The sequence below is a fragment of the Hemicordylus capensis genome, chromosome 1 (assembly GCF_027244095.1).
Source record: "Hemicordylus capensis ecotype Gifberg chromosome 1, rHemCap1.1.pri, whole genome shotgun sequence".
In the NCBI taxonomy this organism is placed as follows: domain Eukaryota; kingdom Metazoa; phylum Chordata; class Lepidosauria; order Squamata; family Cordylidae; genus Hemicordylus; species Hemicordylus capensis.
The window spans coordinates 350,810,392-350,835,924 of NC_069657.1; the positions used below are offsets into that span (position 1 = coordinate 350,810,392).

The window sequence follows — 25,533 nt, forward strand, 5'->3', positions numbered from 1 at the left end:
TATATTACAACCATAGAAAGTCAGCAACTTGTATGGGACTTACTGTTACAAGCTGCTGACTTCTTGTGGTTGTTTTAATATAGTTTTTGACAAGGTTTTGTCAAACAATCAGAACTGAATGCAGCTGATGTACCATTTGGTCCTATTAGGCTGGAAACCTATCAGTCTGTGTTGCCTGAGGAGCTGGACCTGCTGCTTAGAATTCTAAGACCTACCACATGTGTGTTCAATACTTGCCCTTCATGGGTGGTGAAGGCAGCCAGAAAGGGGCTAGGCCCATGGGTGGCAGGGGTGGTAAATGCCTCCTTGAATCAGAGGTGGTACCCCCCCATGCCAAAGCAGGTTGTAATTAGACCCCTCCTGAAAAAGCCCTTTTGGATCCGACCATGTTAAACAACCTTTGGGCAGTCTTTAACCTGCCATTTTTGAGCAAGGTACTGAAGTGTGTGGTGGCATCTCCACTTCAGACAGTCCTGGATGGAACTGATTACTTCGATCCTTTCCAGTTTGGTTTCTGGCCTGGATGTAAGACAGAAACCGACTTGGTTGCCCTGGTGGATGTTGGGAGGTAGACAGGGGGGAATGTGACCCTGTTGATTCTCCTAGACCTTTCATTGGCTTTCAATACCATCAACCATGGTATCCTTCTGGGTTGCCTCTCTTAGTTTAGACTGGGGGGCGGGGGAGCATGATATGCTGGCTCCAGTCCTACCCCAGGAGCCGTACCCAGAAGGTGGTGCTGGGGGATGCCTCCTCTACTCTTTGGCCATTGGCCTATGGGGTGCCACAGGTTCTATTCTGTTCCACATGTTCTTTAACATCTACATGAAACCACTGGGAGATGTCACCTGTGGGTATGGGCTGTGCTGTTATCAATATGCCAATGAAACCCCCACAGTGGATGTCCTGAACAGTGGATGTCCTGAACTGATGTCTGTGTCTGCAGGTTGTTTTGGATTGGATGGGGGCAAACAGACTGAAAGTTAATCCAGATAAGATGGAAGTGCTTTGGATCAGTAAAAGTGATTATCTGAGTGGTGAGGTAAATCTGGTCTTGGATGGGGTCACACTCCCCTATAAGACCAAGTTCCAGCTTGGGGGTGCTACTGTATCCGACACTCTTGTCCTTGGAGTCTCGGGTGGAAGTGGTGTGCAGGAGTGCCTTTTACCAAATAGAGCTGGTACACAAACTGCAATTCTACTTGGAGAAGTTGGATCTGACCTCAGTCACTCATGCACTGGTAACATCCAGATTGGATTGCTACAATGTGCTCTACATGGGGCTGCCCTTGAAGACTGTTCAGAAGCTTCCGCTAGTGCAAGGATGCTCTTGGGCACTAGTAGCTTTTCAAGTATTACACCCTCCTGCGGCAGCTTCACTGGCTGCTAGTTTGCTTCCAGGCTAGATTAAAAGTGTTGGTTTTGACCTTTAAAGCCCTACATGGCTTGGGACCAGAGTATCTGTTGAACTGCCCATACGAAGTTGTCCATACGAATTTGTCAGGGCCCTTCACTCATCATCTCAAGCTCTGCTCGTGGTCACACCATTCCCTAGATTTGATTGGTGGGGACAAGAGACAGGTCCTTTTTCGTTGTGGTTGCTCTGCTCCGGAATGCCCTCCCAGAAGAGCTTTCTCATGCTCCCACCCCTAGGGTTTTTAAAAAAGATCTGAAAACCTACTTGTTCAGAGAGGCTTTTTAATGTGTTTTATTACAGCCCGTTTAGTTCTTAATTTTAATTGAGTTTGTTTTGTTTTTATTCTATATTATGTTTTATCACTCAACCAATCAATAATAAACAACTTGATTTGTTAGGCGCCCCAAAATAAGTTGTTCTCTGGACAGCTCACAACACAGCATTAAAACCACAAGTAAAAACACATAACACATAACATACACACACACTGCAGTTTTGTTTTATTGTTATTTGTTTTATTGTGTTAAATGTTAAATTACTCTTATTGTTTTATTGTTGTGAGCCACCCTCCCTAAACAGTATTGTACTGGAGGGATGGGATATATTTTTAATAAAATAAATAAATAAATAGTTGATATAAAGGCAATGCAATGTGTATGATCGATCTGCTACAATACTTCTCTCCAGACCCTTTTTATTGTATAAATTAAAACACAGAAAGAGGGAATTGCATCAAAGAACAGACATTCTGACGTATATACATCAGCTTCAGTGATCATGAAGCTGACGTATACAAGTTGAAACATCTGTTCTTTGTTGCAATTCCCTCTATGTTTTAATTTATGCAATAAAAAAGGTCTGGTGAGAAATAAATAAATAAATAAATAAATAAATAAATAAATAAATAAGAAAATAAATGAAAATAAATTCTCGTAAACGTACCCGTCGCTAATCCTATGTGTGGCAGCTCTCATGAGAGTTCGTGAGTGAGCTGCCAATTAGTGATGGGGACAGGTGGCCAGCTGGCAGAGAAGTGACAGCCACTGGGCTGGCCGAGGAGAAGCAGTCGCTGCTGGGCCAGCCGGCTGAGGATAAGCGGCTGTCCCAGGCCAGCCACCAGGCCGAGGAGAAGCAGCCGCCAGCGGACCGAGGTGAAGCGGCTGCTGCTGGGCGAGCTAGTGGGCCGAGGAGAAGCGGCCACTGGCAGGCTGAGGAGAAGCGGCCACCGGCAGGCCGAGGAGAAGCAGGTGCTGGTGGGTGGGCCAAGGGAAAACCAGGTGCGCAGATGCTCTGCACCAGGTCAGCTTGTAATAAATAATACTTCTGGATGAGCCCTGCATAAACCTTAAGTAAATGATTAGGGCTTTGTCCAGTAGCGTTTAGGGATTGCAACAAGAATGAGATAGTAAGATGGACACATTTGTAATCATTACTAATTTAACATTTGCAGTGAATAATCCTCTCCACTTAAAAAATAAATAAATCGATTTGCAAGGGATCCATCATTCTCTTTTGTGACATGCTGTTACAGGAATAGCGGATGGGATCCAGAGAACCATGAGTAGAGTTGTGGTTGTGTAAAGGGGAATTTCCCACTTCCTCCTTCCTACTTTGCATCCACCAAGTCAGTACTGAGGGTCAGAAGACCTTGGAATGGTGTGAAACGGTGAGGTGAGGTTACAGCTGGATGGAGGTACTGGTGAACCTTATTTTATTTTATTGTAATATTTGGATCATGCTCTTCCTCCAAGAAGCCCAGAGTGGTGTACATGGTTATGTTTATCTTCAGAGCAACCCTGTGAGGTAAGTTAAGCTGAGAGCAAGGTGACTTGCTCAGTGAGTGTCATGGTGAACAGAGATTTTAATTCAGGTCTCCCTGGCCCTTGCCCAATGCTCTAACCATTACACTGCATCAGCACCCCTTTGCATGAGTGGAAGTGCCTTTCACTTATACAACGGGCTTGCTGGATCCTACCTTATGTCAATGAGGTTCACTCAACTAAGATAATATTTCTCATTTAGTATAATGTTCCACCTTGGGATATATTGTTAAATTGTGCATGGATACTATTTGAGTGCTTCGCAACCTCATCTAATGTCCTACTTCTCTTTTCTTGAGCTCTAGTTGATGAAAGCTTATGCTGAAATAAATGTGTTAATCTTTAAAGTGCTACTAAACTCTTTGTTGTTTCAACTTCTGTTTGTGGATCATATCTATTATGCAATGTGTAGTGGTTAGAGTGCTGGACTTGGACCGGGGAGACACGAGTTCAAATCGCCATTCAGCCATAATACTAGCTGGGTGACTCTGGGCCAGTCACTTCTCTCTCAGCCTAGCCTACTTCACAGGGTTGTTGTGAAAGAGAAACTTAAGTATGTAGTACACCGCTCTGGGCTCCTTGGAGGAAGAGCGGGATATAAATGTAATAATAATAATAATAATAATAATAATAATAATAAGAAGAAGAAGAAGAAGAAGAAGAAGAAGAAGAAGAAGAAGAAGAAGCCGCCATAGTGATCTTTTTACAAATATTATACTCACAATACTAGCTAGTACTTGGTATCATGCATGCTGCAATTTGGAAAGTCATGCTGTATTTGAAACTACAGGTGACAGTAGCAAATCTGTGTGTTCATGTGGTGGGGGTTGGTAGATTGATTGTAACAAGGGTCAGGAACTGTGAGGGATTCCCACATCCTCTACCTGCCTGAAACTGACCTTCCTAAGGCCTTTCCTATCAACCAGGTTCTGATACTGGGAGGCAGCCTGGCTTGGAGAAAAGCATGAGCTGAAGGAAGTTAAACTGTAGGTGATGAGAATCCTGCACCCATGTGTCCCTTTTGCTTTTTAAAGTATTTTTTTAAAAGTTAAATTCCTGCTTTTAAAATACAGCCCCCCGATTTCTATATAATTGAGACAAATCTGTGTTTAAGCCAGGCCTGCTCACTTAGCCCCCCCCCCAGCTGTTTTTGGACTACAACTCCCCAGCCACAGTGGCAATAGCCAGGGATTATGGGAATTGTAGGCCAACATCTGCAGGACTGAAGCTGAGCAGCCCAGCCCAGTTCTACCACCATCAGGTCTAGTTTGACCATAGTGGCATCTACCTAGCAATCATTTCTCAGTGCTGCCATGCAGGTCTGAGCCTATTCTTGACTCTTATTTCCTTGATATGAGGGTTTGTAGATTAGCAACACTGTGAAGGCAATGAGTTTTACCCAAAGGGAAGGAGTGGCTCTTGTTAATCAGTGATGAGTCATCATGATGAGGATTATTACTATTCTCATTATGATTCTTTTAAAAAGAAGATATTTATGAGCTCTCTGAAAAGCCCCATCAAACGTCCTTGAGCTGAGGTAAACTGTAGGAAATAATATATTAAAAATACTAACATGCCCTGGGATATTTTGAGTACTTCCAGATGTTGAATTAAAGTTTTATTAAAATGTGGATCCAAAGTGCTTCACCTAAAGAAGTGTGTGCTTCATTTTTTTGTTAAATATACTTGGGGAGGGAGGGAGGGCCTCCATATAAGGGTTGGTAGAAAGATGGAAAGTGGGTGGGAGAAGGCAGCAGTGGCAGGAGAGATCTGCAGTGCTGCCATCTTCTTCCATCCTGCCCTCCTTTTAGCAAAGGGGCTTCTTCCCAGAGTCGCCTGCCTGCCAGCCAACACCATGTTCCCTCTCTCTTCAATGGGGGGGGGGCAGGGCATGCGCTAGGCCTCCTTTACACCACCTCTGGAAGACTGTACAGGAAAACGGCTTTAAATCACTCTTCATAGTGGCTGCCTCTCCATCTATTAATCTGTTCATGTGTAGCATCTTGCCACATAGATTAGGGGATATTCTTCAAGTCAGCACTAATCTCCCAGCTGCTGGTCTGCTGCTCCCCGCCCCCGGCTCTCCTCCCAGGAGGAGCTGCCAGGAGCCCACTCACCAATGTTCCCTCTAACAGGAATTCCCAGATGTTGTTGACTACAACTCCCATAATGCCCAGCCAAAGGCCACTGCAGCTGGGGAAACTGGGAGTTGTAGTGAACAACATCTGGGGATCCCTGTTAGAGGGTAGACTGCCGTTCCCCTCCATGATTAGTGTGGTAAGAGGCATGCGTGCACCCTCCTACCTCACTTTTAGCCTGGGTTAAGAACCAGGGCTACCCAGGGCAGGAGTAGTGGGATTGCGAGCAAACCTGGCACTTCTCATGACCAGCCCTACCTGGGCTAGCACTGTCCTAATCCTGTAGGGCTGGCCATGAGAACAACCTTCATATCTGAGGATGGTGCACAGGAAGCAGCCAAGGAAGAGATAACTGGTGCCTGGTTGGATTGGAGGCAATTCCTGGTAAATCAAGCCACAGAACTTAAATCAGTTCAATTAATTAATATTGCAGCCCCAGTTTATATCCTATGTATGGGGTAAAATGTAGTCACCATGGACACTGCCTGAAACTGCCTACGTGACAACTGCTCCTCTTAGTAGCTGTAATGTATAGAGGAAATCTCCATGTAGATCAAACTGATCACATGGAGTGTTTTCATGCCTCTTCCACCTGTCATCAGGCAATGCTTGCTAGTGGCAGTATGGAGAGGCTTCACACAATAAGAGCAAACCACACAGTGAACTACTCCAGTGTTATGGCTGTCACATGGAGCTGTTGCAAGAACCCCCAAATGATAACGGTAACATGTCAAACTGTGGTTGGTTCTTACTAAGAATTTAATGGGAGGTGATAATATTATTTAATGGGAAGTTGTCATACAGAAGCCACTTTATATTACTTCATATATGTGAGTCCTAGCCAGGGAAGAGAGCTGGTCTTGTGGCAGCAAGCATGACTTGTCCCCTTAAGCTAAGCAGGGTCCACCCTGGTTGCATACAAAAGGGAGACTAGAAGTGTGAGCACTGTAAGATATTCCCCTTAGGGGATGGAGCCGCTGTGGGAAGAGCATCTAGGCTCCAAGTTCCTTCCCTGGCATCTCCAAAATAGGGCTGAGAAATTCCTGCCTGCAACCTTGGAGAAGCTGCTGCCAGTCTGTGTAGACAATACTGAGCGAGATGGACCAATGGTCTGACTCAGTATATGGCAGCTTCCTATGTTCCTATGACCATTTCCAAAATGCAAACATCCTAATATGAAGATTTGCTGTGTCAGAATGAGGCAAATTATGAGTTGCTGCATATGAACTACATGCTAGAAACTGCTCTAAGAAGAGATTTACTGTGGCATCCATGCTATGCATGTATATTATGCATATGTGTATTAGGCTGTGAATATTAATACTGCTTGTTTACAACAACAAAAAAGTGACTTTCAACATTCAACTACTGTTCACTGGAATGCCACTCCATATGAATAATGTTGCTCATTAAAGTTTCTTGCACATATGCCACAGAGCTTTGATTATAGAGCTACTCAATAGAGGAAATGCTAAAAGCATTTTCAGAACAAATTATGAATCCCACACAAGTCTTGCTCCAAGATCTGAGACACACTTCATTAAGAACAGAACAAGCTTTTACAAAGTCCCTACTACCAATGCTTGGTATACAAATATAAAAAAGAGTCCACAGGCATTCTGGATTGTTTGGGACCTTTCAGTCAAACTTTTCCCTCCAGTCCAGTTTTTTTGTTTGGGAATTTTCAGGAGAGACAAACTTCACATTTCCATGCCAATTCAGCAATCTCTTCAATACATGGCAGCTCTGATGCACTAATTTTGAAAGAGGGAGAAGTGATGTGGACAAATCCTTCCATGTATGTTGAGCTGCTTCTTCCATTGAACTGAATGGGAAAGCCTGAATTGCACAGAACTGCTTTGTACATACTGGCGTGTAAGTGGGACTCTTTTATCAGGGTGATGAAAAGTTAAACTGTACTGTGTATGTTGGTATTTTTGTTCCTAGTGGAAATCCAACAAAAGACAGTTATTAGTGATGTGGATATGTAGATGAAATGAAGATGTGGATACACAAACACACCACTCTGACTTTGGAATGGAAGGAGGAGTTGTATTTCAAGTTATTGGTTGTTTTGGGCTAGATTTCCGTTCAGTAATTAGTGCATTTGCACAGAAAAAGGCTAGAAAAGCACTTGTTTTAAAAAATATCAAATTATGGATCACTATTTTTGGTGCATTATTTTGTCTTCATGTGTCATCATTTTTAATTTTTATTATGGCTAGGGGCCTCAAAAGTTTGAAGTGACCCAAGTAGGGTTGCCGACATTTCATTGCCAGAATGAGGGACACAAGTTCCAGAAGGAGGGTCACAAGTTTGTGGGGGCTAGCTGGGGGGGCTGGGAGGTATATGCAGTAGTAATCAAAAGCCCGAGTATCATTGACGTATATGTAATTGAATTATATGCTATTGAATAAAGAGGGACAAATGCTGTCCCTATAAGGACCAACATTTCATCCCTGAAATGAGGGACATCCTGCATAATGAGGGACAGTTGGCAACCCTAGGCCTGGGCCTCTCTAGACCCCTGACAGGAGAACTATACTTTACAAAGAGTGGGGCAGCTGGTAAAAACAATAAATCTGGGTTGAACCGCCTCTATTTATATTGTCAGGGGGAAACAATCTGAATTGAAAGAGACCTTATAGTGGGGGAGGGTTGAACTCAACAAAGGACTGCCATTTTCCCAAGTTTCCAAGCCCCAAGTTCTTTGTAATGTGTTGTTCTGCCCTAAGCTGAATAGAACTACATGCCAATCATTGTCTGTCAGGACAGGGCCTTCTCTGTTGCTGCCCCCAGACTTTGGAATGCTCTCCCAGTGGCCATTCACTCCTCTGACTCCATCACAGTTTGTAGAAAGCTTGTTAAATCTTGGCTTTTTATCCAGCCTTTACATGATTGTTTTATTGCTGCTTCTATGTGTTTTACTCACGTATAGTTTTTGTGTTAGTATTTTATAGATTTTTAATTAGATTGGTTTTGTATTTTTAGCTTAATATTTTTATTGTCGTTTTTATTGTATTTTTTTAACTTTTGTAAACCGCCTTGGGATTGTTTTTAATGAAAGGCGGTATATAAATGTAACAATCAATCAATCAATCAATCAATTTAGTCTGTAATCCTTTGCTTGGATACTTAAGCAGGGCTAGCCCCTGATTCTTAAGGCAGTGTGGTGAGCACCCCCTTGGCAGCACGCAGGCGTCACTCTTTCCCTACCCTAGGTCTTTCCCCCTCCATCTTCCTTACCTTACCCAGTAGCATTGCAGCAGTCACTATTGCTCTCCTCCTCCCTCTGCCATTTTCAAAAGCTAGAAAGAAGCAAGCATGGAGAAGGAAAGAAGAGTGTGTTGGGCACCCAGCTCTACATTTTCTTCTGCTTCCTTCCCTTCTGGTTTTTGAAAATGTCAGACAGGAATGGGGGCAGGAGGGGAGCAGTGGTAGCTAGTGGGGGGTAAGTCTAGTGGAGGTGCCAAGAAGTGGCCAGCTGGAGGTGCCACCTCTAGTGGAGGTGCCAAGAAGTGACCAGCTGAAAATAAGCAAAGAAGAAGATAGAGTGCTGTGCTGAGTGATTCTAATCCAGCTCTCTGTTCTCTCCTCTACACTTCCTTTTCATCTGGCTTTTGAAAATGGCAGAGACAGGAGTGGGAGGATGAGGAGAACAGCAGTGGTGGCTCTGTAAGGCTGTGGACACACTAGGGGGTGGCTGGCTGGAGGAGGTAGCCAACAGGCAAATTCCTACCTGGAATGCTGCCTGAAGTGCTGCTTGGGGACTGTGCGACCCTCAGAAACAGATTCATGGAAGCAGAAAGGGCTTTGGGAGGCAGGGGAGAGATGTGAAAAATGCTTCCCCTTCCCCTCCATGCCAAGTCCATTATGCAAAACAGCCTGCATGCAGATCTGCACCAGAAGGCTACAGATCAGGTTGGCCAATAGGTTTTGAACATCAAAGTAACATGAAATAAACTTGCAATTATATATTAGCACAAAACGAAGGAGAATAAGTTGTTCACTTCTAGGAGACACAGGACATCAGAAATATGTCATCAGCTAGAGGCCAATGGATTTTTGGCCTCTGGGGGCTAGATTTTCCATATGAAAATGGTATAGTACATTTGCCTGTCGTTAGCATTCTTTGCATACAATTTTCATGTAGTTAACATTATTTGCATACAAGTTGCATGAACATATCAGATACTCAGCTATAGTTGACAGACATGTTTATTATTAAATTTGTATCCCATCCTTCCTTGCATGTTACCAGGTTTCCCTAAGGCAACCAACTGTCCAGAGAAAGCAAAAGTAGAGGCACTGTATTTTCCATGCAATAAGGCTGTTCACATAACCACCCCTACGGGGGAGGACAGAGGTACCCCGGGGAGAGCCGGTCGTGTGAAGCACCGGGATCATTCACAAACCCACTGCTCCTCCCCTGGATAGCCCTGCTTCTAAACATGAGCTCATAGTGAGGGTAGGAGGACAAGTGTACTTCTCCTACCACACTTGCCAGTCATGAGGGTGATTGGGCTGCTGGCATCTGAATTATAGAGCTGGGGTGAAGGAGCGGCCCAGCAGAAGTGAGGTTCCCCAATGCACCACACTGCTTGTGCAGTGCATTGTGAGACACCTGGTGGCCTGGCTTCCTTCTCCCTTGCTCCTGATCACTGCCAGGCTCATCACAGCACTGGCCACATGGGAGCATGCACTGTGAAGCCCAGAAGCGGGAGGCTTGGATCATCAGAGGGAAGGCAGGTAGCTTCTTGCCTTCCCCCAGCCCTCCCCACTTTAGTCATGTGAACAACCTATATATGTGAGATGAAAGTCAGTTCACTACATATCCACCATAACATTTGCATGGAGGAACAGGATGTGTGTGACCCCCTTCTACCAGACATCCAAGGAAGAGGTGAGGGGGGCACTAAACATGGAAGCCTATATGCAGTGGGGTCCAATTTGCACGATCCTTTCCCCTTTTTTAAAAAAAGCGGGGGGGAGAAAAATTAATTTGGGCCTAAACATGAGCCCTATTCAGACATTACATTGTACATGCATACAGGTGTCTATACACATGTTTGTGTGTGTGTGAGGGATTGCAACCTTAATCTGAGGTTCTAGAATCCATATCTAGGCTGTGAGGAGAACAAAAATATTCTGGCACCAGCAGTTTGAGTGGGGGTGGAGGTGGGTGAAGTAAGGGAGAGAGCTGGTTGGGAACAGTAACTCTCATGAAGTGTCACTCTTGTGTTGAGCTCTTTAAAGGCAGGCAGGGCAGTGCCAAGCAACAAACAGAAGAGATGCATGGAGACAGCTGATGCTCCTAAGGACAAGTTCAGCCAGGTGGGCAAGACCCAAAGTAGGACACCAAAGGTGATGCATAACCACCTCCCCTCCCTGACTGAGGTGAAAGGAGGCAAGAATGTGAGAGACTGAGGGGACCAAGGGGTGCAGGAACATGGCAGTGTGAATGGCTGTACATGTTATGTTCATTTTAAAAGTGAACCTGTGCTGAGGCCTCTTCAAATACAGGGTACAGATAGGAAGTGTACTACTGTATATACGCCAAGCACAATGTGCGAATAAGTGGATACAATGGACAAAAGTATCCAAAGCCGTCAAGAGATCCTTTTGGATCTCTCAGCAGGTTTTGATACTATCAACCATCGTATACTTCTGGGGCGACTAAGGGGGTTGAGAGTGGGAGGCACTGCTTTGCAGTGGTTTTGCTCCTACTTCTCAGACAGATTCCAGATGGTGTCCATTGGGGACTGTTGCTATTCAAAATCTGAAGTTTTATATGGTGTCCCCTCAGGGCTCCATATTGTCTCTGATGTTGTTTAACATCTACATGAAAACGCTGGGAGAGATCATCAGTAGATTTGGTGCAGGGTGTTCTCAGTATGCTGATGACATGCAAATCTATTTCTCCATGACATCATCATCAGGTGAAGGCATAACTGCCCTAAATGCCTGCCTGGAGGCAGTGATGGGCTAGATGAGGGATAACAAACTGAGACTGAATCCAGATAAGACAGAGGTACTTATTGTGCGGGGTCAGAACTCAGGAGACAATTTTGATCGGCCGGTTCTGGATGGGATCACACTTTCCCGGAAGGAACAGGTACACAGTCTGGGGACGATTCTGGATCCAAACCTCTCCCTGGTGCCCCAGGTTGAGACAGTAGCCAGAGGTGCTTTTTATCAGCTTTGGCTGATACACAAGCTGCGTTTGTTTCTTGAGATAAACGACCTCAGAAATGGTGGTGCATATGCTGATAACCTCCAGACTTGACTACTGCAATGTGCTCTATGTGGGGCTGCCTTTGTACATAGTCCAGAAGCTGCAGTTGGTACAGAATGTGTCATCCAGGTTGGTCTCTGGGTCATCTCAGGGAGACCCTATTACTCCCATTCTAAAAGAGCTATACTGATTGACAGTAAGCTTCTGGGTGAAATATAAGGTGCTGGTTACAACCTATAAAGCCCTAAACAGCTTAGGCCCTGGGTATTTAAGAGAATACTTCACTATGAGCCCCACCACTCATTGAGATCATCTGGAGAGGTTCATCGGCAGTTGTCACCAGCTCATCTGGTGGTTACACAGAGACGGGCCTTCTCTGTTGCTGCCCCAAATGGAATGCAACTCTGGAATGTGCTCCCTGCTGAAATAAGAACCTCCCGATCTCTGACAACTTTAAAAACATCTCTAAAGACTTATTTTATCACCAAAACTTTTTAACTGGCTTGTGGTTTTAAATTCTTTTTAAGGTTTTCATTTTTAATCTGCTTTATGTTGTTGTAAACTGCCCAGAGACAAACGTTCAAGGTGGTCTACAAATTTGAAAAATAAATAAATAGTAAAATGTGTGTGTACAAATGTATACATGCACACACTGTATACAGACTGTACCTCACATGTGAATCGGGGAATGGATTGTCATCTAGCCTCATTACCTTAGGCACGAAAGGCATGGTTGTCCAGGTCAGTGCGCAAACTGGTTGATTTCCCTGAAATCATCAGGAGAGGTCCGTCTGCAGTTGCCACCGGCTCGTCTGGTGGCTACGCAGGGACGGGCCTCCTCTGCTGCTGCCCCAAGGTTCTGGAAGATATTCCCTGTTGCAATAAAAGCCTCCCTATCTCTGACAATTTAAAAACAATCTTTAAAGACACATCTGTTCACCCAGGCTTTTAATTAAATACGGTTTTAATAATTTTAGCATTGTCTTAACATATTGTTTTAAGATTTTAAAATGTTGTAATGTTTTAACTTTTTGCTGTCATTTATTTTAACCAATGTTTTAATTTTTCTGTGATTTATTTGTTTTAACTGTTTTGGGTGATATAAAAACATTTAATAAATAAAAGAAAGAAAGAAAGAAAGAAAGAAAGAAAGAAAGAAAGAAAGAAAGAAAGAAAGAAAGAAAGAAAGAGCTTTTTAAGGATGGCACAGCTCCTTTCCACTTTCTCCTCATAGTGCCTCATAGTGATTTTTTCCACACCAAAAGGGGTGGGGCATCTGTGAGGAGTTTTGGGGTCCTTTACTGCAAGCTGCCAGCCTTCAAAGCCTAAAGCTTTGAGGAAGATTACAAGTCCTAAGAATTATCACACTTCAAGCAAAGTTAAGAGAAAAGAAAGGGAAAGGAAAGGAAAGGAAAAAGAAAGGGAAAGGAGAGAAACTAAAAGAAAAAGAGAAGAAAAGCTTGCTGCCAGTGTGGTTTTAAGCAAAGCGCTGTTGCAGGAGAAGGGGCTGCTCTTGCTTGCCTTCTAGTAAGTAAAGGGTTGGGGGCAGAGTGGGAGGATGCATTTTTCAAAGCCCCAAAGAATGTGCAGGATCATAAAGAGTTTAGCTGAAGTGATTTATTAAGTCCCTCAAGTTCTTTTTGGAGTTTGAACTGCTTCAAATTCAGTGACATCAGTAGTGCTTTAGACAATTATTTTATTCACTCATCTTCATGCCAGATCTGTGAGGCAAAACAGCATTACACCTTCCTCAATACGTTCAAGGTACCGGTTATCACTCAGGACCCAGATACTCAAAGGAGCACCTCCCCCCCCTTTTTATTAACCTATATTTATAAAACTGTTATTCACAGATGGTACCAAAGCAGTGTCCAGCAATTAAAAATATAATAATAGATGAGAAATAATAATAAAACAGTAAAAGCACATAAAAATGTGAAAGCACATCTTTCAGTAGTTGGCATCACCTGCCGTCATCTGGGGAGGGCCTCTTGCATGTTAGTGTTTATACAAGAGAAGGCCTTCTTTGAGTTTGAGGTGGCACCCGGCACGTGGAGCTCCCTGCAATGGGATGTTTGGTTAATTCCCTCACTGGCAGTATGCTGTTGCCAGCTGAAATTGTTTTTTAGGATTGTGCACTTCAGCAAAAGTCAGAATTCGGTTTCAGAATTCCCAGCCCCACCACAAGGGGGCAGCTGCTCACAGGGCAACTGCTCCAGATTGGAGGGTAGTGGTGAGGGCCCTTTAAAAGTTGCCCAACACTAGCACAGGGAAAGCTGAGCGGCTCATCCTTGAGATTGTCTGGCGGGTGGGCGAGGAGTGACTAAGCGGAAGCTCATCACTTACGCGGGGTGGCTGGGACCGCAGGGATGCCTGGGAGATGTTTTTCCTCCAAAGATAGGAACTACCTCTCCCAGGCATCCCTGCATTTCCTAGCCGCCCCATATGAATGAAGAGCTGCTTCTTTATCACTCTCCGCTCACCCTCCCCACCCCACCCCCGCCGGACAATCCCAAAGATTAATGCAGCTGACTCTTTGTGGCGGGGGCTGGGAATTCTGATATGGAATTCCAACTTTTATCAAAGTGCACAGTCCTATTTTTATTCCAGGAAGATTTTAAATTCTGTCATGTTACTTTGGTTCTCTTTGTTTTTATGTTGCTGCTTGAGTAATTGTGTCTTAATACTATTTTTATATTAGCCGCCTTGAGCACTTCCACACAGGTGAGGAAAGGTGGGATACAAAATTTTAAATTAAAGTACACAGATGTCAGTAACTCGCCCTAAACAAGCTCAACTAAACTGAGGAAAGATTACGTGGACAGAAAACCAAAGTAATTTCAAGTTTTACCCTTCCTTGTAGTGAAAAAACAATCCAGATTATAAACAAATTGATAGGAAAATGAGCAAAAATGGCAGTTGTTAAACTCCTATCAATATAAGAAGTAACTAAACTACTGTCATGTGTGTTTTGGTCTTTATACAAAATGGATCATTAAATTACTGCCTATGCTACCACTGTTGCTTTTTGGGTTTTCAGATGACTATGATCCTTATTTGATTATAGTCCTTCAAGCATTTAATGAGCATAGGAATCTATAATCTGCCTAGAGGAAAAACTGTGCCAGGCTGCACTTTATTGAGTCCTGCAATGTACAAACACAAAAAAGAAATGCAAACACAGCTGCTGTGACAAAGCCTATAGGGATTTTTTAAAAGGGATGAATGGAAAAGTAGGTGAAATAATTCAACTGCTAAGATTATTCAAACACACTCCAAGACTATTTTGATCCATTCTTCCTTAATCAGAAACACTTCACATTCAACATCAAAGGATGTCAATTTGCATACGGTTAGGATAACTTCACTACCACTAAAAATAAATAAATAAAAGCAGTTTAACAAACAGCTTTGTGGATTCCCCACCTGCCATCCCCTCACCACCCCTTCCCTTGTTGCTTTAAATGCTGTAAACAGATATTCTGGGCTGATATATCCAGAGAATGGTCTCTCTGGAGCTGTGTAGGCCACTCAGGCCTAACTGCCATTGTCTCAATTCTCTCATTGCTTTGTTGTTTTATTGCACTGTATCATTTTATTCTTTTGATTATATGCCACCCTTGGGATCATTGCTGAAGGGCAGCAAATAAATGCTCTCATTTGGTTTGTTTGTTCGTTTACAAACAAACAGGCACTTCTTTCCAACACTACTTAAGGAAAAGCATGAAATCAGGAGCATAGTTAGGACAGAAAAACAACCAAACATGTTTCCCCAACGCCTGATCCAAAGCTTCTCTTGAGCAAGATGCAGACTCTGGTGCAAAGCTAGGGCTCTTGGGCAAGATCTCCACATCACAGGGCAATACATGCAAATTCTGGTACTGAGAACAGGGAGCTTTCCCCATCTCTGAAGTGAACAGGAAAGTCCCTGTTTGATTGCTCTCTGTGTGTGCGTGCACTGAATCTCTGCACAGGTTTAGAAAGGAAAACTAAAATAAAGTCATTGATTATGCCAAGGCATTTTATGAAGGAAGGAACTGAACATGATGAAGGAGAATTCAGGATGTATGACAGGTTCTCTATGAGACCCACAGCTAGCAAGGAAGACCCACAGCTGGCAAGGAAGTACCTTAATACAGTATATGCATGATCTTCTGGCATTAGGTGTGAGGGAATTTATATCACTGACACAAAAAGACCATTTCATTCCTAAATCCTCCCTTCAAAGTGTGTCACAACAATATGAAATTTCAAATTATAAACTGCTTCATTTTAGCAAATTAAAAGACAGGAATGGGGGACATCTGAAAGGCAAGGAGGTGTTATGGAATGCCACTAAAAGTCACAACTAATTTAATTATTAAAGTAAACAAAAACAAAAACAAAAACAAAAAGATTTCAGTCTGGTCATCATACAACTGGTAATAAATTGCTTAATATAAAATAATCAAACAGCAAATAATACTTTATTAATTTAAATCACAATCAAAACTGTAATTTATTAACAATGCGTTTGAGCTCCAGTTCTCTTCTTCTTTCCCTTATTCTCCATAACTATACATGTAAAGAAATACTAAGGATACAGAGTTAGAAAACTTAGCATACTAAATTCTAATGAATTACAAGAATACAGTACAAAGATAATACTGGATCTTTTGTTCATTGATTTTCAGAAAGCAACTATAGGAGGCAGAAAACCTACAAGGACAATTATTTTCTTGAAGGTAGCCCTTTGTGACTGAAGGAAAGCATAAGAAAGCTTCTGTACAATGGTAACTTGAGAAGGATTTTTTTAAAAGTTTAAATTTCCTTTTTATATGCAAAAAAACCCTGCAAAAAAACCCAGAACTCCTTACCGTGTGTAGTCCAGTGGATGGTGTTTGGCTAAAAGGATTTCCTACTGGGATGAAGCTCCCTGTGAAAAGACAAAGCTGTGAAATTTTTCTTGTTATCCCTTTTCAGTGTAATAAATCATTTTATTTTTAAAAACATTATGATAGTAGAATATGTTTCACAAAACTCTGAATAAAAAAGCAGCAGCTTCTTTCAGACCCAACTATGCATCCTTCAGTCAGGAACAGTTGGAGGGTTTATCTGACTAACAGACCTGACACAGGGTTAGCGAATCCAATATTTCCATTCAAATGATCTGCAGCACAAGCAATAGCCACATACCACTTCATGCTCAGAACTGACACTATTATCTAAAAGCAACACTGCCTTTCCTTGTCATTGAATCTTTGAGTCATACATACAAAGTTATTTCCCCCCCAGAAGTGATCACAACACCTCTACATTGAATTACTCATTTTATCTGAAAGAATAGGTAAAAGCTATTCAGTGTATTCCCTTTGATCATATGACTTCCTAGCATCACACATCTTGCTGTTTATTTTATTCCAGCTCAGTACAGTACTTTTTTTTAAAAAAGGATTTATTTGTCATTTGGGGGGCCCCTAGCATGTATTATTATATTGAGTACTAAGCTTACACACATCTTTTCAATATCTGTGGCTTCATCTTCTCTTGTAATTGGCAAGTGTATCTATCCAAGGAAGTGCCTTTTAAATAGGCCATTAAAAGAAAAGAAAAGAACAATCCCTGCCCTCATGTAAATTCTAAATGTTGCATTCTGCTAGACCTGCTCATCATGTAAATGGAAAAAAATGATGACAATATAGAGAATTAAAGTGTATCAGGGTTATGATCCCCAACTGTTTTGATGACACAAGCCTCATTGTTTTTCATACGTACATTCACTGACAAAATCTTTCAAGATTTATTATAGCCTTCAGCCATAATGGATCCATCCTAGCTTGTATCCAAAGGAAAAAATAATTTATGCCATTTCACTTTGGGGTAAAAACATGCATTTTTTAATTTTATTTTTTAAAAGGTGAGAATTTAGAAGTCAATTTGCATAATCACTTGTTCTAGGAAGGCAATTCATCAACTTATTCCCAGCTGATTTATTTACACATCTAAGGGTGGGGAACAGTTAAAATAGTGCCCTCAATCCTGTCAAAATCAATTCTCCATTCATCTTTCTTTCATTACATCACATCACAGAAATGTGATGGAGTCTACAATTGAGTCCCTCAGAAGCAGGGTCTCTTCTAATGGCTACAGCATGCAGACAGGTTCATAGGGGGAAGAGGTCACAAGCTTCTTAGGGCTTTCCTCCACAAACCTGTTCCCTGTGCTCATGGGGAGCAGTCCATCCTTTGTCTCAGAATATTATATTATTCAAGAGATGGTTGCAACCATCACTTGATCATCTGATACTTTCAGCATGTGGTAGCTTTTTGACATGATGGTCTTTTCATCAGGGAATAGTTTCAACAGTTTCAGCAGGAGGAAACCATGCACTGGATGGTATGGTTTAATAATTTACCATAATGGAAAAAACAATTTTATTTATTTATTTATTTATTTATTTATTTGATTTATATACCACCCTTCCGAAATGGCTCAGGGAGGTTTACAATTAAAACAGAAAACATTAAAAACAATTACAAATTGTTTGATACAAATATAAATACCAATTTAAAACAACTTTGAATGGATACAAGCACAGAAAAAGAACATGTGACTGAAACCAACTCTGCCAGAAGCCAGAACACCATCAGAATTAAAGTTAAGGCAGTGTAGATATGCCCCTCCTTTCTCACCAAAATGTGTGTCATGGAAAGCAACAGGTTAATCACTTGTAACTTTGGTTCTTCTAGTGGTTATCTGTACTTCTACACAAATGGGCTACGTCCCAGCGCAGAGACCTCATCGGAACTTAACAAGCTCAATTCTCCTGCTTTTGGGCGGGAACGCCTCCCCCAGCTGCTATATGTGGCTGAACCACTCCTCATCCCCTCAGCAACTGCTTATGAGCCAACTGATAACAAAGTTCAATTGTGGAAACTATCCACCTGGACATGGATTGGGCCAAGACTTGGAGACCTTTATGTGGCCCATCGCACAGAACAAACAAGGAACTTAAAACGTATCTGTTTGGCCTGGCTTTCCAAGGTTTTTAAATCGGTTTTAATATTTTAACTCAGTTTCAGGGTTTTTAATTATTGAGATTGTTTAATTGTTGTTTTAAAATGTTTTTAAATTAATTGTTGCTATACTGTTTTTTAATTTTTGTTTTAGCTCTTTACTGTTTTAATGGTTTGTTTTAATTGTAAACCGCCCTGAGCCATTTTGGAAGGGCGGTATAAAAATCAATCAAACAAACAAATAAATAAATAGGAAGGAGATGTTCTCCACTCAGCAGACCTCTGAACATAGAAGGATAATGCTCTTTGAACGTCTAAACAGTGTAACCTCCTTTCTGCATCTGATGAAGGATTTGGAAAAAACGCTGGCAAAGTGAGCGGGGATGACTGGTGAAACATAGACACCACTTTGGGCAGGAACTTGACATCTGTCCTGAGTACAACTTTGTCCTTATGGAACTGAAGGTACGGTTGGTCAGCCCTCAGGGCCCTTAACTCACTTACCCTCCTGGCGGAGGTAATGGTAACCAAAAAGGCGACCTTCCAGGTCAGGAGACGGGGATCAATTGAAGCCAAAGGATCAAACAGCGGCTGTAGTAGACCAGCCAATACTACTGACAGGTCCCAAGCAAGTGACATAACCGGATCATCTGGGAACATGTGTGTTAAACCTTTAAGAAAACCTTTCACCACCGGGTCTTTAAATCAAGAAGCCCAGCCATCAGGAGAACACGCTACAATAGCAGCCAAATATACCTTAAGGGATGTAAGTTTTAAACCGGACTCCTTAAGGGACAAGAGATAATTACAGATATCTTGAATGGATGGATTAAACGCATCAAAGTTATGCAGTGCAGCAAATGAAAATAAATGAGTCCACTTGTGATCATATGATTTCTGTGTGGACTGTTTCCTGGCAGCAACCAGAACTTCCCTAAGTCTCAACAGGAAGTCGGCAGGACCCTCCATGCCGTCAGATGAGCCCCTGGTGGCGCAGTGGTAAAACTGCCGCCCTGTAACCAGAAGGTTACAAGTTCGATTCTGACCAGGGGCTCAAGGTTGACTCAGCCTTCCATCCTTCCGAGGTCGGTAAAATGAGTACCCAGAATGTTGGGGGCAATATGCTAAAATCATTGTAAACCGCTTAGAGAGCTCCGGCTATAGAGCGGTATATAAATGTAAGTGCTATTGCTATTGCTATAGAACATCTGGGTGAAGCACTCATACTTCCTCCTGCGACAGCAGGTCTGACCGGGCAGTTAGGAGTTTCCAGGCCACTGTCAAGTGCCTCAGGACCGGAAACCAAGGCCTCCTGGGCTACCACGGGGCTATCAGGATTGCCCTGGCTCGATCCACCCTTAGTTTGCGCAGGACCCTCAGAATGAGGGGAAATGGGGGAAACACATATAGAAGGGGGCCTGTCCAGGACAGGATGAAGGCATCGCCCAGAGAGCCCTCGCCCACCCCTCCCCTGGAGCAATAGAGGGCACATTGCACATTGTCCCAGGAGGCAAATAGGTCCAGCAACGGGACTCCCCAGTTTACAGATATATCCCTGAGAACACCCTGGTGTAAGGCCCACTCGTGGAGACCACCGTCATTCTGCTCAGAGTGTCCGCTTGGACATTCAGCTCACCCTGAATATGAACTACCTGAGGTAATACCATATGTGCCGCACACCAATGCCACAGGTCCAGAGCCAGAAACAAAAGGCTCCTTGAGGACGTGCCAACCTGTCAATTGACGTATTGACGCTTTTGCCATCATATTGTCTGTTTGTATTATTACTGAATGACCCCCCCAATCAGCGGAAGGAAGCTGTTGAAAATGGCCAACAGCTCCAGATAATTGATGTGTCGAGTCCTCTCTCTGGGGGACCAATGTCCACTCAGACAAAGCCCTTCCAGGTGTGCTCCCCAACCAAGCTCCAATTATTATTATTATTTCGATTTCTATACCACCCTTCCAAAAATAGCTCAGGGCGGTTTACAAAGAGAAATAACAAATAAAAAAGATGGATCCCTGTCCCCAAAGGGCTCACATTCTAAAACGAAACATAAGATAGACACCAGCAACAGTCACTGGAAGTACTGTGCTGGGGGTGGATAGGGCCAGTTACTCTCACCCTGCTAAATAAAGAGAATCACCACGGTAAAAGGTGCCTCTTTGCCCAGTTAGCAGGGGTTGGGCAGGCAATGCATGTGTCGTGACCACCCACTGGGCTTGAGGGGCTAGAAAGGGAGTACTGACACTCAAGTGCTGAAACTCCGTCTACCACTCCGCCGTCGCCCACATCCATCGAGTGGGCATGCATTCTAGATGGCCCAGATCCCAAAGGGGATTGAACACATCCAAAAAATATCTCCGAATGACGCACCTATGAAGACACACTTGAGGTAGTACATATGTACTCGATGCCATGTAAACAAACAGGCGCTGTATGGAACTAGGAAAATGGCTGCCAGCCTCCCGAGAGTAACTATGTGGCCCATTGGAAGGAAGACCTTTTCCAAGGTTGTGTCGAATATCAGCCCAATGAACTGAATTCAATGGGTGGGTTCCAACTTAGATTTTTTGAAGTTTATTTGGAAACCCAGCTCCTGCAGAGTATCTACCATGATCTCAAGAGTGTCCAGAACCACATGCCTGGTGCTCACCATGATGAGCCAATCATCTAGACATGGCAGCACCTGCAAAACTTGCTCCTGCAGAAACACCACCATCGGGGCCAGACATTTTGTGAAGACCCTCGGTGTGGTGATGAGACCGAATGGCAAGGCCTTGAATTGATAGGGGATTCCCCCCAATCTGAAACCGCAGGAAGCGGGATGCTGAGGGCGTATTGAAACGTGATAGTACGCATCTTTTAAGTCCAGGGAAACCATCCATATGTTCTTTTCCAGGATGGTCATAATGGTCGGTACTGAGAGCATTTGGAAACTTTTGTAGATCAAATGTTTTTTCAGGGCCCTGAGGTCTAGTATAGGGTGCTGACCACCGTCTGGCTTTGGTACAAGAAAGTACCAGGAATAGAACCCGGGGCTCCTCACGTTTGGCTACTTTTTCGGTCAAATCCTTTTCCAGGGGAGCAGCGATTTCTTGATCCAACTCCAGGGTGCAAGGAGTCACCACAATCCCTGACACCAGCCGTGTCCCGCAAAACTCCAGGGCATAGCCCAAAAGTATAATTGTGAGGACCCACTGGTCCATAGTCACTTTGTCCCAGCTCACCGAGAATGGGGCCAGGCGAGTCTTGAAGTGTCCCGAGTAATTGCTTCTTCTGGGGGATATTCAGGCGCTGTTTCTGAAAGGCCGGCTTACTGGGCTGGCCACCTGACTTGTATTTTGGTTGGAATTTGCTGCCACGAAAGGACCATTCCAAAGGCGACTGTTGCTGGGCAGGGGCCTTCCGTGGTTGGTAAGGTGGCCACTTGACAGTTATCTGCATTTTGTGTCATCCAGTTGCACTCTGTAGATATTTTCTAGATGCCTGTCAGGCTGGGAAAGCGTCAGTGGCTTTTTCCAGTGACCCCAGATAACTTTTAACAATGCAGGTGCAGGGGCAAAGCACTAGGAACTAGGAACCAGGAAGGAACTAGGAAGTCTTCTTCGCGCGTGCGCAGACGGCTCCCTGCACTTCGCACTCGGCAAGGCAGGGAGCGGGCGGGCGGACGTCTCGCTGCCACCCGCCCAAGCGCGGTTTCTCCTCCGGTCCGGGTGAGATTTAAGTGGGCTTCAGCGGCAGCAGGGGACTTCGAGGGGGCGGCAGGGAAGCACCCTGCCGCCTCCCGATTTTTAAAATGAGGAGGAGCAGAGCCATAATTAGTAATAGAAGCGGGCGGCGAGGGATCCTGCCGCCCGGATTTCTTGCAATATTTACGGCGCCAAAGCAGCAAAGGGCGGGAGGGGTAAGTAAAGCCCCCCCCCTTAATGGAACCCCCCACCCCAGCTCCGAACCGCAGCTCCGCGGTCCGGTGCACACCACTAATTCGATTTCTATATCACCTTTCCAAAAATCGCTCAGGGCGGTTTACACAGAGAAATAACAAATAAATAAGATAGATCCCTGTGCCCAAAGGGCTCACAATTTAAAAAGAAACATAAGACAGACACCAGCAACAGTCACTGGAGGTACTGTGCTGGGGGTGGTTAGGGTCAGTTATTCTCCCCTTGCTAAATAAAGAGAAATGCCACGTTAAAAAGGTGCCTCTATGCCAAGTTAGCAACATATATACACACATTATTCAGTTAAACGCTCTGGGTAAAACATGCTCATTAGTTGCCTGGATTCAACTAATGCATGTTTTAGGTTGAAATTGTTCAGGTGCATTGGCAGATATCCATGGGAAAGCTTCCACAACCTCCCCCTGCACTCTGCCTACATTAAGCAAGTACCATTAATCACACTACTAAGAAATTTCCTCACAAATATTTGAACACTGGAAGATATTTATATATGTAATTAGATGACACCACCTCAAAGAGCTAACTTGCCCATGATCTTGCAAACACTTCAGTTGAGTGCCTTCACACTGTGAGTAGCTGCAGTGTTAGCATGGCTAAATGTGTTACAATTTTCAAATTTTCCATCCTGTGACAACTTTGCCAGATAGAAGCTTAAATAGTAACAATGACCAATTGAAGAAAAATGCAATCCAATGTAAAGGAATTCTTACTGGTTGCCATCCAAACAAAGTTACTCAATAGTCCAACTCAGAAGTTGCTCTAAAGTATTACTTTATTTCAAAAGGATTTCCATCAAGTCATTTAGTCAGGATGTCAGCCATTGAACTGAGTAATGAATATTCATATTATTTGGGCACTTGTGGTGCTCAATGTAAATAATTTGAAATCACTTGATTAGGAACATAGGAAACTGCCATATACTGAGTCAGACCATTGGTCTATCTAGCTCAGTATTGTCTTCACAGACTGGCAGCAGCATCTCCAAGGTTGCAGACAGGAATCTCTCTCAGCCCTATCTTGGAGAAGCCAGGGAGGGAACTTGAAACCTTCTGCTCTTCCCAGAGTGGCTCCACCCCATAAGGGGAATATCTTACAGTGCTCACACATCAAGTCTCCCATTCAGATGCAATCAGGGCAGACCCTGCTTAGCTATGGGGACAAGTCAAGACCAGCTCTCCTCTCCAAGCCATTATCAAGCCAGAGGTTGCCGGTTCAAATCCCTGCTTGGGAATCACCTATATTGGGCAGCAGTGATATAGGAAGATGCTGAAAGGCATAATCTCATACTGTGTGGGAGGAGACAATGGTAAACCACTCTTCTATTCTACAAAAAACAAAGACAGGGCTCTGTGGTCTCCAGGAGTTGAAACCGACTCGAGAGCACACAGCACTCAACGGCTCTTTACCAAAGAGCTGGAAAGCCTGGGGGCAGGGAACAGAAACAAAAACATGTTGGGAATATTTTTTTAATGCCCCCCCCCCCCCACACACAAAAAGGAATATAAAAATTTGACATTTGGGGAAAATGGCACGGGATGGGGGGAGTATGAAATATTTTTTTCTTCCGGAATAATATATGAAATAATTTTAAAATATTATCATTTGCTGCCCATTACTTTCTCAAAATTCTTTCTAAATAATGATGATGATGATGATGATGATGATGATGATGATGATACTATCAAAACATTTCAATCACATTTTGCAAGGAGGTGATATTGAACAATGGCTAACAACTGGGAAAACTCATCTCATCATGAAAGACCCCGCAAAAGGTACAGTTCCAAGTAATTATAGACCGATAACCTGCCTGCCAACCATGTTCAAATTATTAACTGGAATAATAGCAGATGAAGTAATGCAACACTTATTAACTAACAAACAGCTTCCAGTTGAACAGAAAGGAAATTGCCCGAACACCAGAGGCACAAAAGACCAGCTGCTGATTGAAAAAATGATTTTAGAAAATTGCAAGAGAAGAAAAACCAATCTAAGTGTTGCATGGATTGACTACAAGAAAGCCTTCGACTCATTGCCTCACACATGGATACTAAAATGTTTAGAAACAACTGGTGTCAGCAAAAACATTCAGATATTTATTTTAAAAAGCAATGAACATGTGGAATACACAGTTAACAATCAATAGCGAGACACTTGGACAGGTTAGCATAAGAAGAGGTATTTTCTAAGGGGATTCACTATCCCCTCTGTTGTTTGTAATTGCCATGACTCCACTTTCACAAATACTAAACAAAACAGGCCTCGGATACCAAACATCTAAAACATCAGGTAAAATAAACCATCTGCTATACATAGACAATCTGAAGTTGTATGGAAAGTCCCAGTCAGAAATCAAATCACTGCTAAACACTGTCCATATATTCAGTAGCGATATAGCAATGGAGTTTGGACTAGACAAGTGTGCTGCATTAATAATGAACAGAGGAAAAAACAGAAGGAATAGAACTGCCCAATGGAAGCAACATCAAGAACCTGGAAGAGAAAGAATATTACAAATACTTGGGCATACTCCAGGCTGATAACATTGCACACGCTGAAGTTAAAAGAAAAATTGGAAGCTAATACATCAGGAGAGTTAGAAAAATCCTCAAGTCCAAACTCAATGGCGGGAACACCAGACAAGTCATAAACACCTGGGCTATACCTGTTATCAGATACACTACAGGAATAATAGACTGGACCCAGGCAGAGCTAGAGACGCTAGATCGTAAGACCAGGAAAATCATGACCATCAATCGTGCTCTTCACCCCCCCAGGGATGTAGATAGGCTATACCTCCCTTGCATCTCAGGTGGAAGAGGAATGCTGCAAGTCCATCAAACAGTAGAGGAGGAGAAAAGAGGCCTTGAAGAATATATCAAGGACAGTGAAGCACTTCAAATGGTCAATAACGAGAAACTATTCAACACCAATGAAACAAAACAGGCCTACAAGAAAGAAC

At 43.2% G+C, this 25,533-nt stretch overlaps 1 protein-coding gene across 9 annotated transcripts in view; it reads right to left on the reverse strand.

Moving 5' to 3' along the window:
• The window catches only part of AHI1 (Abelson helper integration site 1), a 184,473-nt gene that overhangs the window by 23,134 nt on the left and 135,806 nt on the right, over window positions 1-25,533 (reverse strand). For all 9 annotated transcript variants that reach the window (XM_053288476.1, XM_053288440.1, XM_053288454.1 and 6 more), the window contains one exon: window positions 16,467-16,525. In XM_053288476.1, coding sequence (XP_053144451.1) covers window positions 16,467-16,525 — 59 coding nt within the window. The remainder of the gene's footprint in view (window positions 1-16,466; window positions 16,526-25,533) is intronic.